Consider the following 16,367-nt stretch of genomic DNA (forward strand, 5'->3'; position numbering starts at 1 on the left):
AGCAAATGAAATGTAAGATTCAGATAAATAAAATAGGCATTTCAGTGTGTATCAAATTGATTCTTTATTACTTTAAGGTCATAGCTTCAGCAAGGATGTGAGTATTTCAGAGAATAACTGCACATGCTTCATGACAGATAGATAATGGAAATGTCATGAAAACAAACAGCACACAGATGAATAAATAATGAAATTTTTGAGCTTCTGGAGCTTGTATACACGTATACATTGAGATTGCTAAAACTATAGTGTAGAAACTGCTTGCTATGGCAGTTGTTCCAGAAGGTATTTTTTTTAACAGTACGGTACGTACCTGTTGACACACTTTATAGTTGCTACAGTTATGTTGTAAGGGGTAATAATATAAACTAATCACACAGGCATTTCAATTAAGCATATTTACAATATCTTCATGTAAAAAAATGGGTAAATATTATTCTTTATCTTTTTTATGCAATGTGTTATAATGTATGTGGCACTTACTATGTATGGCATTTTATGTATACAAGACATTTTTCATACATTTCAACACTGTGGTCATCTATGTTTCCTGTTGAACAAGTGACAGAGCAGTAGTCAACTTTATTTGTAAAGAAGCTTAAGAATTCTGGCTGTGGCTATCTGCAATATAACTTATCTCAAAGTTATTTTTCCTGAACATACCTACGATGACATCTTTGGGAGGTAAGCATATCGCTCACTAGGCAAGACCTTATCCAGCTAAATGCTTCTCAGTTTATTTTAGTTTATACCTTTTTAAGGCCACAGCAACACATTGCCAGCAGACCCGATTTTGGGCAGCACCCCACAGCTGGGCCCTCATATGTGTGGTTCCGACGTCCTTTGCCTTGCTCTACTGTTTGTTTTATTACATTTAAAATTTTTAATAGAGTAATGAATTAATATCTTTATTTCAAATTTCAAGCTTAGTACTTTTAAGATTTTAAAATTATTACCATGTCAATCATGGATTTTTGCTCATCAATGTTTTATTGTTATTTTTTAAAGTTAGAGAGGTTCTCATATCATAGGTATATTGAAAGTTAGAATAGGCGTATTGGAAGTCGGAATAGGCATATTGGAAGTAGTTCTCTGTGTCTATGTTCAACATGTAAAATTCATCAGCGCTAACCCCTCCTTAAGTCACCTTCATTTTTCCCCATAAACATGTAAATCATTTCCTTTGGAAAGCTGTTACGTGGGCAGGGAAAGTTCTTAGGCCATGCCTAAGCAAGATTTAAATCAGTGAAAGCAATAACATCTAGACTTTTCTTAGAATGGCCAAGCAAAATATGCAAATATTATTTTTCCAAGTATTAGGTTTTTCTTGTATTCCTTGCACATTTACTGGTTTCTTTTATTTAAAACACTTTCTTGGCAAAGATCTTAATCTGAAGATACTAAGAATGACAGTTCCTCACAGGTCATCAAGTGAATAAAAAGGCTGCTTTGATGCACTTGACAAGAAGTATGTAAGGAAACATTTTTAGATGATAATCACTTTAATATTCTTTATGATTTGACACATAACTTGAATTTAAATGTTAGGTGTTTGTATAAAGTGTAGGAAAATGCGAAATTTTGGTTGAATTGCTGAGGGCAATAAATTTTATCTAATTGAAGGTTTAGGTTTTGTTTTACATCTTCAAATAAATTGAACACACAATGCAAATTATATATATCACAATGAAAATGCTTCTTTTTATTTATTTGCTGTTTGTCTTATTTATTTTTGTTTCAGCTTTGAATGTTGATCATATGGGTATGTGGATTCTAAAATGACTCGAATCACTATAACAACATTGTTTTTTAAAAAAAATATTTGTAACCTTCCTAATTTCACTGAAGATACTTGTCGATCTAAATATTCAAGTCCTTACATGGACTTTGATTTTATTTGCACTATCTGCGAGTCAGTTTCACTGTAAGGCATAGTATTTAGGTATGTAAAATTCTGATTTATTTTGCCTTCTTAAACGAAGCGTTGAAAACAGTTCATCTAATTGATGTGAGCTTGCATACTCTTAACATCCATTTCAAGAGTGCAAACTTTATCTATATTATATATAAATAATAATAATACTTTTTATTTTGTTTTCTCTCTTATGCATTTGAAACAGATCTTTGTTGATCCAGAGGACCAACAAATGTGAGTAGCAAATTTTAATTGCACTGTGTCATGTGTGTGTGTGAGTTCATTTTACAAATTTGACTACATACATTCCCCATCTCCACAAAAGATAATTTGTAAATTTCATTAATATATCAGAATAAATATCACATTCTGCATAAAATGGATACCAATGACTAGCAAAAGTTGAATCACAACCTAGATGTTGCTATGTGTTGATAAACCATATCACTCTACAAAAAAGGGTTTATTCACTAAAACAATTATATATACCCACTAAAAACACATAAATATTAAAATAAAAGTGATAATCATACTGAGTGGATGCATAGCCACAATGCTAAAATGCCTCAACTCTTATGAATCATAGAACAGATGAGTAAAATAATCTTGTTATACAAACTAAAGAGTGCTTTGGTATTATGTCTGATTCTACTGTTTTAAACATTCAGAGAGAATTGGAAACAAGTTGTTTATTGTATACTTGATGGAAAAATGTAATTTTCAGTGATATGTATCTTTTGCGGGCAGTGATTGTGTCCTATACATTCAAGTTTTCATACTCTACTCAATATAACATAGATGTATGTTAATTGTAATAAGATGAACGTACACGTTACCTTGCATACGCACGACGTATTACACACACATACAATGCTCGACGAGCCCCGCAGATGACAATGAGGATGAAGAGATTTGTAGGCGAATCAAATCCAAGAGGCACAATTTCAGAGAAATGTCACTGTGAGAGTTATAAAGAAAATGGTGGACGAAGACGGTTGTTTTTCACCGCTTACTTGGCCATTTTTAGACAAACTGCTTTTCTGACATATGACGTCTTTTTCTGCTTCAAGTGACGTGGAACAAATGACGCACACAAGACGTCACACACAAGACACCATTCGCACACGAGACAATGTACGAGACCTACCATGTCATCTGGTGATTTCAGACACCCAATTCTCTAGTGAGAAATACTGCAGTGGCGTATTTAACTTCATCAGAGTATAAGTTGTCTGCATGTTCTACGTCGGCATCGTTGTGGAAACTGCAGTTCTCGGTCCACACTTTGTAAACGACAGTGACTGTACTTTGCCTCCAAGTCGTGATTATTAAAGTATCTTTGCTATTTTTAAACTTGAAGGTACAGAGACCTCAGTTTATCGTACTTTACGAACCCCGAAGAGATTCTATGCGGAATGACTTGCCAAATATCTGAAGAAAACATTTCCCAGGGTTTCATAAGGTCTTCGGACCATCCTACGAAAATGTCATCCACGATGCGACTAACAGGAGCAGCAGAGCATGCAGAGTACGTGATTTTTAGCTGAATCTGTTTCTTGGCGACAGGCTGAACAACAATCAGTCCAATGTTTTCTTATTGACAGCCCATGTGAAAAGCCAACACACAAAATCATTCAACGGGTGAGAAAGATGAAGTGTCAATAACGGCAGGAGACGCATGAGTAGGAGTACGCAAACACATCATTATGCAGAAAGAAAAAAAAATCACACAGATTGTAATTAGTGCTGAGTACGTGCGAATGTGGGGCTATAAAAGGTAATGAAGCGTATATGCACATAAGGCTCACAGGTGGGAAAAAACTATTTTATTTTAAGATGTAACAATAGTTAGATTTGTAGTTTTTTTAAAAAAAAAAAGCCTTTTCTTGTTTATAATTTATCCGCTATTCAAGATTCAATCAATTCTAAATAATCCATAAGCAAATCTGTCTTAACAAACATAGTGATCTTTTTAAACCGTGAAAAAGCAACAGGGCACTAATTTGTCTTACCAACACTTTCGACGAAACATGTTTTGTTTTTGGTTTTTTTGGGGTTTTTTTTTTTTTTAATTAATTTGATCAATCGCCTCGGTCGAGTAGTCCTGCCTATGTTGCACTGCTTCGCTCCTCAATGCCGCCCATTGTTAGATGTACACTACCCTGAATAGACATTACTTGATACTTCAAGAGCACCATGTAATCCTTTGTGTTTGTGACTTTTCCAGTGCATCGTAGTGCCCATGTGCAAGATCTGAGTCTGGTACAGATGGGGCACTGGAGCTTCCTTGTCTATCTCTATTAACCGTGGTCTGCATGTGATCGGCGCGAGACACGCGTGCGCGCTCTGCGCAAGTCATCAACCATCCAGCACGCCTGTGGTGGTTTAGCCACCTGCTGAAATCACCTAGAGCAATTCAGTTCAGATTTCTGTACTCCCATAGACTATGCAGACTTTGGTTGAAACTTGCGAGTCGACCAGCTACTGACCGTCCTCCAGAGCTTCGCTGCACGACGGTAATCTTTTTTTCCGCTTAATCTCTGTATACAGACAGTATGGACTCTGACAATTACTGAAAAAGTCTATTTTATATATCTTTTCTTTTTTTACCTTCTTTCTTTATTGAAGCAAATTCTTCAAACATTGATATCTTTTATCCGAAAGAAGTGACTATTGTGGAAGCAGGGGTAGATTTATACATGTGAAACAGGAGCACCTACACAGGGTCGCCAAATCCCAGGGGTCGCCACGCCAATATATACTGAATATAAGAGTCCGGCTACGGGACCACCGATTCTTTCTCTGCCCTGGGTGAGATGCTATATATGGATCAAACCATCGTTATTGGCATTAAGGCCTACAGTTCTTATTCAAAGTCTAGTCAAGGTGTTCCTATACCACCTATTGCTTCCATAACCGATATATATTTTTCTGGCTGCAGATAAAGCCACTTGTATTTTGTGTCATCCTCGAGTTTGTTTTTGTTTCAGCTTTGGTTAATATTTATTTATATTAGTGAATTCTCTGTCGTATACAGCTACAATCTGTCATTTGACTTTACTACCAGTAAACAAATCCTATATTTCTTAAACTTTACACCACGTACATGTTTTAAAAATGCTCTTTATTAAAACGAATATCGCCGATAATTGTCAGCATTGTAGGTTAATAGATATACATTTTAAAAAAAATACCGGTTAAAATTGTACTCGTGAGCATTCAGCGCTTCGTCTACTGGTAGCAACACGCACTTGTCCCTACGTAACGACTGAGTTAAAACATAGAAGTGTTCAGTTGCTAACAGAAACTAGCCATCTTCGCGTATCCTTATCTATCCTAGGGGCTAGACAGCCTGGATGGTGTATCTGATGTGCGTTTTCCTTAAGTAGTGTTTTTTTCACTACGGAGAAAATGAAGATGAAGTGATAGAGGTAGTAACTGGAGAAAACATCAATATTCCCTATTGGCGACAGAGCGAGAATTTACATCAGAGCTATTAATGTAATATTTTGCGCTTTATCTGTCAGTTTCTAAAGTTGACTACAATTTGTGAAGAACCTGTACAGGGCAAGATGAATTATCTTCACTGGTTAGACTATGTCGTCATGGCCGCTCTGATGGTTGTTTCCCTTGGCATCGGGATTTTCTTTGCTGTGTACAAGGGCGGCCAGAGAACAAAGGTTTGTAGATAAGCCATTTTTTCAATTTTGATAATATTTATCAGCATTTTTGAGTTTTGTTATCCAAAGCATCGCCGAAACATCGTTAAGAAGGAGATAGTCGCCAATCTATTTAAGATGGAGTTTAACATGACCATATAATACATTCATGAAATTGGAGAAAGTGGACTCTTTCTTGACAGACAGAAAAAGACAACAGTAATCCCCATTACTAAGCAAGGAAAAGTTAAAGCCGAATCTGGAAGCTATAGCCCAGCAGCCTCTACTACCATCTAGTTAAACATTTGAAGAAGTAGGTCAGTAACAGAATTATATAGATAAATAACATTTTTCTCTCGCAGTCTTACCTTTTTTGGATCTATTCCGTTAGTAGGTGAGGCTTTCTACAAAGCAGGCGCACGTACTTAATAAAACTCCTTTATGACAGGCAATACAATAACATGTAAAGGGCTTCACTTACACCGTTTGAAGTCGTCTTCTAATCAATTTACTATTTTTAACAACAAGTCATCGGAGCCAATGTCAGTTTTATTTTACCTCTTTAAGTATTCTTCGTTTATCTATTTATTTTTAATCCTCATATATATATATACCTAGAAAATCTTAAGAATTTGTTTAGTAAGATTATGGACAACACAAACGCTCAGCAGAAAGCTCTGGAAATAGACCATAAAGTATTATAAAAATATATTCCGTTGGTATTTTATGACGAGGAGGCACGAGAAATATTATATTAGTGTTTTGACCTTAATCACACCTGGATTTGTCAAGAAAACAGAAAGTGACATAAGAGTAGTACTTCTAAAAAGAGAGTCGTCTGCATCAGCTGAATTAGAAGAGAAAAGATGTGATCCTTAATAAAAGGAAACCACACTCGCTGTTACAAACACTACTTACGAGTAACATTACTCTCCAGTCTAGGAGAGCAATTTTCTTGTGCTTTCCTAGTGGCAGGTGAGAATGCAGATGTTTGAAGGCTTATATCTTAAAAATTAAGAATACTGTATTTTAGAATTTTTTTTTTTTTTTTTTTTTTTTTTTTTTGTAATAAGCTTAAATCGACTATAAACAAAATGTTGAACTCGAGTTGTCCTTTAATTTTATCACTGAGTTTACCATGTTTCTCTTTCTCTTGTTTTTGTAGTATAACATTGAAAATATTGATACGATACAAAATTGTTACCCAGCTTGATTGACAGTATCACTGGAATCTGTTTTATATTAATAAATTAACTCTGACGAACCAGAAACGCCCAATACTTGCTCTTACAGTTTTCTTCTTAGAATAAAGAGTCTCACAAAGTAGAAGCTAACAAATTGATGAAACAAACTGCAAATGATTTGCCTTTTTTAAAATGTTTTTTTCACGTCAGGAGGAGTATCTCCTAGGTAACCGTCAGATGTCGATGATCCCAGTTTGTTTGTCAATGTTCATCACCTACCAGTCGGCCATTGCCCTGCTTGGTGGACCTGCTGATGTGTTTAACACTGGAACGATGTACCTGTTCCTAGGGGGTGGTGTAGCCTTATCTTACATCGTGGGCCTGTTCACGGCGGTACCTCTCCTCTACCCACTAAAAATCACCAGTGTTAATGAGTACCTGCAGCTGAGGTTCGATTCCAAGTTTGTCCGCCTGTTCGCCACCAGCGTCTGCATTTTCCGGACGGTAGGAAATGAATATTTTTTACCTATGCATAAAACACCAGTCCCTAGCACACATTTTAACATTTAGTGCTCCTGTTATATGCAGATTTCGCTGAAGGAGTCCCGGTGACTTAATGTAAACATCCACGAAGTGTGGACGATTGCAGCTTGTCTTGCATTTCATCATCACGTTGCTTTGTTAGATTTTATGTCCCTCTTCTGACTCTACTTTTGAGAGTAGTATTTCAGAGACCTTTCTGTGCACACTGCAACAGGCCATAAGTCTTTTTTTACTTTCCTCTACCTGATCTTTATTATCCTATGGTGATGTCCTCTAGTGCAGCTAACACTTAAATATTGGTAGTAAATTCTCTTTCTTCTATAGTTAGCAGATGAAATGACATCGATTCCCGACCTCCCCACTGCTTAGGTTATGTATTGCTCACAAAATCTACTGTTATTGGCTTTTATAGCTGTTAAAGTACGATAGGTTACCTGTGATCACGTTCTAAGTTACTCTCAAAATTTTATGTTTTGAAAACTGGTATACATTTTCTATATCTATAGGTTCTTTATATGGCAATGGCTCTCTTCTCGCCAGCTATAGCCCTACAAACAGGTCAGTGAAAGTGACAGTGTTCTGTATGTGTAATCGGACTGCTATAGAAGGACCCGGCCAAGACATTTAGCTCAAGCGCATGGTGACAGACACTATTACAAGCAACATGACAATAGAAAATGAGCGACTAATAACATCCGTGTAGACAAAAATACAAACCTGTGGAGTACAATATTACAACGGGGCGGCTACACGTGAAGAAACCATTAACTTGCTACAACTGAAGCATGTGGGGAGAGATTGTAGGAGAGGTATGTGAGGGCAGCGTCCACACTTGACACACAAAGACCTAATATAGTTTGCTGTGAAAGTCAGGTGTGCGCCATCCTTCTGCACTCGGGATGCAACATACTTTCAGCAGTATAGATAGGAAATTAGCGCGTAAAGATGATTTGACTGGTGACTTTCCTCAAGCTGGGCTTGCTTTATTTTGGACTTTATTTTGGGGTGTCGTCATGTTTTATGTTGCCCTTATGTGGGGACAAAAGAAGGTAGCGTCTATGTATTCACCAAGGCTCAAGCGACAGCGAGCGAACCTGCATTTTTCACTCGCCCATGCAGTTGGCAATGTGTCACTAACGGAAATAATAGACCTGTAGAGTAAAGACCATTCCCAGGGAGATTAAACTAGCTGTTAGGTGAATACACGAAAACAAAATTTCACGAGGTCAAGATGTCACCAGGAACGGTAAATCAACACAAATCTTGGATACTGTATGGCCGATGAGGAAAACACAAGTAAGCCATTTCCTCTCATTCGTATGGTTTTACAGACGGTACATCGTCACCTTAGCGCCATAGCTTGTACACCGACTGACCTGACCACACAAACACTAGCTAAAAAAGGTACTGGACAGATGTTTCTCAAAAAGCCTTCAACAAAAAGTGAACTCATAGGAGATGAGTACTTAGCTATGTGTAACGTTTTTGAAAAGAGTGTTTAATGTGTCTGCGAGCGCGTGTAAACATCTGCATGTAAACCACGCTCGCCGCACTCTTCTCACCTTTTTCAGCAAAACGGTCCGGCCAACAATTAACACTTTTAATGTTTAGGAAATTAGATGTGGATGAAACAAAATAAAAGAACACTACTCCCTCGCCGCCAACCCCCCTCCTACGGTTATCAGACGGGCTGGCGAGATGACCGACTGCACCAGCAGGTTATATCCGACGAATTATTTCACGAAGTTCGTGAGTCTAGAAGACACATTAAAACCACATCACTTGTATCGGCGAAGCTGATATATCCCAGTGGAATTAATAGCTACACAACAACTCGGAATACAAATGATAATCTCCCACTGAAGAACTTTGGATATAACGTTGAAGGCAGTTAACACACAATGTTTACTCTCTCACTGCTTGGTCTCGACTGTCCCGAGAAACGTTAGATCTCCTAAGTTAACTCGTTCTCTTCAGAGCTCTTGACCAATCAGGTCCTTCGCGACCAGGTAACTAGGACGACCTCTTCACAGTCTTTCTTGGAGACTGTGCCGACCAATCATGAGTCCAATGTTGCAGGCATGGCTGCTCCCTCCATTGACTACCGTCGTCCTAGTTACGCTGTGCCGAGCTTACTTACGTCACTTCATCCATGACGTAAAAAGAATTAGAGCTGACGCGGCCTCCGCGCGACTTCCCTCCCCTGACATCAAGGAGAATTAAAAATAATATGAATCTAATTAGATTCACCTGAATCGCGAATCGTTACACTATGTTGGGGCACTGTCGAATCTGAGATCTGTCTATACACGTCGGTGGTAAAATGTTGAGCAATATTTGTATGACAGGGATTTCTTACTCCAGTGCCACCATCAGCCCCTTGCCGTTTTGATCCACGTAAAACACACAAATAAGCTTCTGTTAATGTGTACAGAGTTTAGCTCTGTGTGTGTTTAGGTGGGTGGGGGAAGTGTGATAAAACTTCAAACGGTCTTAAGTATATGCTTTTGATTTTTTGTCTACTTTACGAATGCATATAAAACTGCTGTCATCTCACCTAAGCTGTTTTTGTAATAATAACAGCAATTGTTCTATTGTAAATTGTGTTGTCCCCGGATTGTTGTTTGCGCACGCGAGCGAAAGGCAGGTGTCGCTACTGTGCGAAAACGAGTGCAAAGCTGCTGGGGAGCGTGAAAGGTGGAGTAAGACAATGTAGCAGTGGTGTCCCCCTTCCCTGTTGTACTGTGCTGTCCCTCCTCCACTCCCTCTAGGTATTTCTCACAGTTGCCTACCTTTAGGGTTTTTACGTTTGCTGTTGTTTCTGTGATCACAGCTACTGGATTGCCTCTGTGGGTGTCGATTGCTATTCTGGGAGGTATCTGCACTTTGTATACAGCAGTGGTAAGCAAAAAGCTACCTTCAAGGATGTCACAAAATTAAAAAATACTCGGAGTACTTTTGTAAAACGCACTGGGCCAATGTACAGATTTTTGTCGCTTTTCTAAATATTTTTCACTGCTAATACTACAGACATTATAGAGCTAATTTTAACATCTTGATGAAGATATTATTTATATTACGTAACCGAAGAACAGATTTAATTCTAACCATTTTTGGCTTCATTTAACTCTAATAGACTTTATCTATCTAGATTTCTGTAGTGCCAGACTTCGCCTACTATTGACTCTCATGAAATATTTCCCTTCTGACAGGGAGGCATTAAGAGCGTGGTCTGGACAGATGTCTTCCAAACGGGCGTTTACGTCATCGGCGTCGGCACTGTTATCGTTATGGTGAGTACTAGTGGGTCAGTTTGTGGTAAGTACTGGTTGTGGCCACGTGAGAACCATGTGACATCGTGAATGTTTGATTGGCATGGTAGCTGATCACGTGATAATCTTCGATGAAAGTTGATTTTCTTAGTTTAATTGAAACTGAGACAGTAAGAACATCTTCACTGTTGTGCTGGAGAAGATTTATCAAAAAATGCATCTGCTGTGTCTTTTTCTGTCAACAGTGTACACTCCATGTGGGCAGTTTGACGCAGGCCTTTCGCCTTGCCTCGGAAGGAGGAAGAATAGAGTTCAACCAGTAAGCTTTTGATGTTTTAGTTATCTTTCCATTATCATCATAATCAGCAATCATCCATCATCATTATCACCACGGCTATCACACCACCACTACCATTAATCGTCACTGTGTTTGTGTCAGGATTAACCCGGATGTTCGCGAGCGTCACTCACTGTGGGCCACTCTTATTGGTGGATGCTTCACGCTGTTTTCGGGTTTCACACAGTCGATTGCTCAACGCATCAGTTCCTTGAAGACACTTAAAAAAGCCAAACTGTAAAAGATTTTTAATTACCTATTATTTAGCGATAGGTGGAAAAACAAGCAGTTCAAAGACCCTAGTATTCCTGTTCACAGTTATCTCGCACAAACACACACACGCACGCACCTTTTAAACGATTGATTTTGTTTCTAACACGTGCTATCAAAGAGCCTTACATCGCCCGCCTGATTTGTAAAATCAAAGGCATGTAAGGTGCATTTAATTGACTACCTGAACTGGAATATTCCGCCAGACATTTAAAAGGATTTAACATTTGTCTTTGTGTTCGCCGATGGCTTTAAGCGATTGCATTTCACAATTAGATGTGTAAAGTTTTTGTAAGGTTTGGAAAATTGTCAAGTTGGTAATAAACTAAATCTCTTAGCCTGATAATAAAGTCACTCTGATCAGTGTTTGGTAAGTAAAATATTTACACACTTCTGTATGGTTGAGGGGTTCAATGTCTGTCCACAAATATGAACATTCGTGTCATTGGCAGAGCCTTCCTTCTGAGCGCTCCTATCAACCTGTTGAATGAATGCATATTGACTCTCATGGGGGTCCTGCTCTACGCCTATGTCGTCACAATCGGGTGTGATCCCTATCAGGCGGGTATCATCGATAACAGAAACCAGGTGAGTACTTAAAAGGGAGATGAACTGTTTTATTAGCAAGCCAGAGAGAATGCCACTTGACTGACTTTCTAATCCCTGATAATACCTTCACTTTGCAGATGATACCATACTTCGTCCCCAGTCTGCTGGGTAGTTTGCCTGGTATGCCTGGTCTATATATGTCTATGCTGTTTAGTGGTGCACTCAGGTAAAGTAACTGGAACCCCCTTCCACACACAATCTTTTTCTCTATTTTTAAACCATTTATCAGCACATGCACGTACGCACGAACGAACACATGGTCGGAAAATGTATAGATGGGTTTTTGACAAATAACAAATCCTTAAGTCTAGCTGTCTCTGTACTGCCCAAATAATCCTGCAAGATCTTGGCCTAAGTGAAATACGGACAGACTAGAAAAATATGAATATTTAAAGTGAATTTCTGAAGAAGAAAAGAAGTCCCTTCAGAACAAGTACACCCTGAGCTAGCCAGGAGAAGTAGACTCAAAATACATATACTAAGATTATAGAATGTTCTAAAGTATTTTTACATTAGAACTCTGTTTAAAAATACTTCCTACCTATGCATACGTACCTTAGAGAAAATTTAGGACACTGAACATATAATTTGTGATTAACAAATGTAGACAAAATATGATGCTCGAAAGAAAAGACTCTCGAGACTCTGTACCACTCAAACCATATCTTTTAAGACTGTTAAAAGTTTGCCTGCTAACATTTATAAATTTATCGCTTACTATAGTCCCAATGCTAATGACTAGAAGATCCATTCTTTATCAAGAAATAGTCCTTATTACATTAGCTAGATATGTTATTTCTTTGAACAGTGATCTAGAAAAATTAGTATAATATGTTTTTGTGTAGATTGTGTATATGGGTGTGAAGATATGTGTCTGCATCTATAATTATGTAAAAAAATAATAATGCTAAATTTGTAAAAGGCATACTCACACTCAATGAGTATGCTCTTAGCGCTTAAGAACAAGAACGAAACATAGACAGCATACGAGGCACAGGAAAACAAACGAAAACAAAAAATGGAATCTAGCCAATAGATGTAAACAGTTCGTACTTCAAAATAGAATTACATACATTATGCACATTATATACTTTACATTATATAAAGTATGTACATTATATACAGACCTGTTGCAAACCAGAAGAAGAAGAAAACGCAGCAGGAGCACATATTATGTAAACATGAAGGTCCAACACTTTTATCCAAATCGAAGCACGACAACAAAACAAACAATACCAAGGACAGCCGATCCCCTCAGCTGTTAGACGAAGGGACAGAACTCTCAATCCTCAAAAAAAAAGGGAGGAGCCGAAACATCCTCTCAAAAACTTATCCCTTGTTTGATCCTGAGTCGCTGTGTTTATTATATACTTTGATTTACTTGATTACAAACGCAAAGAAATTTGATATGCTTTAAAAGTTGAGAAAAAAGGCAGAAGGAGTGAGTGATGCAGAATATTAAATTTTGATGTATTAGTTGGTACCAACTAATCAGTGTGTGTATGAGAGACACACACAAACATACACGCACACACAGAGAAAGGTTGCATAAAAAAAGAGAGGAACGTTTGCGTGCTTGTGTGTGTTTTGTAAACATCTGAGATGGTGAAATAATTAAAAAAGCCCATTGAACAGAACATCCTTGTATATTAAAATATCCCTTTGAAAAAGTCCACGTGGTTGTGATGTTTCATCAGCACTCTGTCTTCCGGTATCAACGCCATGGGTGCCAATACTGTGGAGGACCTCCTGGCACGTCCTCTGAGAGGCTACAAGGACGCCACTGTCACTGTCATTGCTAAGATATCTGGTAAACTTGTCTTACAAAATATATGAGAATATTTCTTGTAAATATCAGATTACTTAAAAACATTTCATTGTGGGGAAAAAAGTTAAAGAGAATCAAGCGAAAGAACTATTCAGACAAGAAATAAAAGACAAACAATGAAGACACAAAGAGGAATCAGGCAACAAACAATAGAAACTGTTTTTATGAACAGAAGAATCAGTCGCCAGATTAAGAGATATCACCTTGTGCTAATGAAGTTTACCTGCCCTCGGTTCCAGTGCTGCTGTTTGGAGGTCTCACTATTGGTCTTGCATACCTCGCTCGCTCCCTACGTGGTCCAGTCACACAGGTACCACTGTGCCTGAGTGCATAGTAGGGCTAAGTTCTGGCCATCACCTAGTATGTTATTTTCGTCACTTTGTTTACTATAAATATATATATGTAAACGTTTTACTGAACCAAGAGTAAAATCCTTTTTTTTAAAGATAACCATTACGGTTGATGGAGTCAGCAGCGGTACGATCAACGGCATCTTCTTTATGGCAGGACTGGTTCCCTGGGCAAATAAATATGTATGATTTTCTATTATATTATTTTAGGTTTTATTGATAACATCTCTCTTGTTTCTATTCTTTGTTTCTTTTCTCTTTGGTGTATTTTTACATTTGTAAGATTATGTAGTAGTGTGTGCTTGTGTTACTTTTTAAAAACGAGACAATGAAAGAGAAAAGGAGGGAAAACTGAGAAGCAGGAAAAAGTCTACACAGACTGTCAAAACATTTAGACTCGATGCAATGACTAGACATAAGTCTAACCTACATTAAGCCCGGTCCTATTGTTTGCTGTTTCCTGTCTGACTGTTCCATGTCTATCATCACCAGGGCGCCATCGGAGGTGGACTCATTGGCATCGCTGTCAGCCTGTGGATAACTGTTGGCTCCTTGCTGTACGGCGCCCCTACACCTGCCTTACCCCTGGGCCGACACACAACTGCCCAGCAAATAACAGTTACTCGTCCTCCTTTCATAACCTCACGACTGTAGATATCTCCATGACAGATGAGATGTCTACAGACACGAATCCTAACAGCAACATTACGAACTTATTTCAGACACAACGGTAAGTGGTTGTTAACTCTATTCTTGTAATAGTCATTACAGTTTTCCCCTACTTTGCTTCTATAATTTGCCCACTAAAGTCTCTTTTTATTAAGGGTTTTTAGTTTTATTTTTCTTTCTCTTTTTTATTATTTTATTTCTTTCACTGTGACTACTTTTACTGCTACTCACACTTTCTTTCATTCTTTTCCTTTGACTTTCTTTCTCTTTGCTTTCTCTCTCTTTTTTTTTAGTTTAAGAAAATGATGTGTTTCGCTGTTATAGAGCACTGTTTGTGAAATGTTTTTTGACGCCACTCCATTGCTATTTCAATTTCACATGTGTTAATCATTTGTTGTGGTATGTTTGTATTGAAATTAGGGCCAACACATTCTCCATTTATGACATTTCTTACCTGTGGATCTCACCCATCGGGTTCTTCGTAACCTTAATCACTGGAGTCATTATCAGCTTTATCACAGGTCAGTCTTAACAATACTTTTTCCACCCACTTTTTTGTGTATTAAAGCAGATAGAAATCCTCTCTACTCTGCCAAAAGAAACACATTTTTTTCTTCATGACATTGACAATGTTTACAATTACAAAATGAAATGGGGCTAAGATATACATTTTACTGACTCATTCAGTCCTGGTATGGTTTATATGTTCTTGTATAGCACATAAAATTAAGCTCACTCTTTAATATACTTACATCCAGCTTTTACGTAAGGAATTCTTTTTGCCTTCTTCAGGCTCCACAAACAAGGCTGCTCTCGATCCAAAGCTAGTATTCCCTTTCACCAGGAAGTTGTTCCGCATGAAGGATGCTTCGCAGGAGGCCGAAGATTCCTCTCACGTCATCGTCATGAAGGTTTATAGTTTTCACTTTGTTCTTGCTTTTATCAAATATTTATTTCACTGCTGCTTCTGCTCTCAAACTACCCGCAGTATCTTTGCGGCTTCTTTAGAAAAAGACAGGTAAAAAATTCTCCATTGTAGGACAATAAATTATAATGAGTAATCCACTGGTTGTTTTTTAAAACAGTTGATTAAACGACTTATCAATATCATTAATTTGAGTTTTTTTAATGGAAATATTATGATTACTTTTGTATCCGTATAAGTTTACATACATCTGGATAATATGCAAAATCAAGTGACAGCACCTGTGCTATATTTCTGCCTTTTAGACCTACCAAAATCCAGCAGAGAATGTATCAGAAATACTAACACCCTGGATGAGGATCATCTCAGTTGCCAGCCCTTGATGTAGTGCTGTAATTTGTCTCTGCACCGAAATAACACAAGAGACTTCATTGTAGACCCTATAGGCATAGAATATATAAAGGTAAAGACAAGTACCCATATTCTGCAACAAACATCCATAAATCATACCCATTCATGTTCACACACCCTCTTTTTATTTGCAGCATATTTTTTCTTTTTATAAAAGCTTTATAAAGAAAACATCCAAATCCCTATATCAAATTTAGGTTACTGAGATAAGGATAGAGAGCCAAAAGCAAGTTGGGTGTTAATGAAACTTTTTGGGGATGTCTTATTCACCTATATCTGGCTGAGATATAAAACTGCTCATAATACCCTCCAACACAAAGTCATGTAACCTGTCATCAACTCTTAAAAACATGCTATAGGCTAACTGCAGAACAATAATAATGTACACATGCAAA

At 37.7% G+C, this 16,367-nt stretch overlaps 1 protein-coding gene across 2 annotated transcripts in view; it reads left to right on the forward strand.

Annotated features, from left to right (window-relative positions):
- LOC112564190 (sodium-dependent multivitamin transporter-like) overlaps positions 1-16,367 on the forward strand; it is an 83,773-nt gene that overhangs the window by 47,609 nt on the left and 19,797 nt on the right. Inside the window, exons 1-16 of one of the 2 annotated variants that reach the window (XR_003099168.1) lie at positions 3,276-3,556; positions 4,143-4,431; positions 5,443-5,595; positions 6,969-7,262; positions 7,808-7,859; positions 10,135-10,202; positions 10,514-10,594; positions 10,819-10,892; positions 11,013-11,147; positions 11,633-11,768; positions 11,867-11,955; positions 13,487-13,599; positions 13,857-13,927; positions 14,064-14,150; positions 14,460-14,697; positions 15,057-15,157. Coding sequence is in view for 1 of the 2 variants with exons in the window: in XM_025238840.1 (XP_025094625.1) it covers positions 10,514-10,594; positions 10,819-10,892; positions 11,013-11,147; positions 11,633-11,768; positions 11,867-11,955 (515 nt within the window). In the remaining variant the exon portion in view is untranslated. Of the gene's footprint in view, positions 1-3,275; positions 3,557-4,142; positions 4,432-5,442; positions 5,596-6,968; positions 7,263-7,807; positions 7,860-10,134; positions 10,203-10,513; positions 10,595-10,818; positions 10,893-11,012; positions 11,148-11,632; positions 11,769-11,866; positions 11,956-13,486; positions 13,600-13,856; positions 13,928-14,063; positions 14,151-14,459; positions 14,698-15,056; positions 15,158-16,367 lie in introns of those variants that run through there. The other variant, XM_025238840.1, reaches the window with a different exon arrangement.

Source organism: Pomacea canaliculata, linkage group LG5 (genome assembly GCF_003073045.1).
Source record: "Pomacea canaliculata isolate SZHN2017 linkage group LG5, ASM307304v1, whole genome shotgun sequence".
NCBI classification, from domain to species: Eukaryota; Metazoa; Mollusca; class Gastropoda; order Architaenioglossa; family Ampullariidae; genus Pomacea; species Pomacea canaliculata.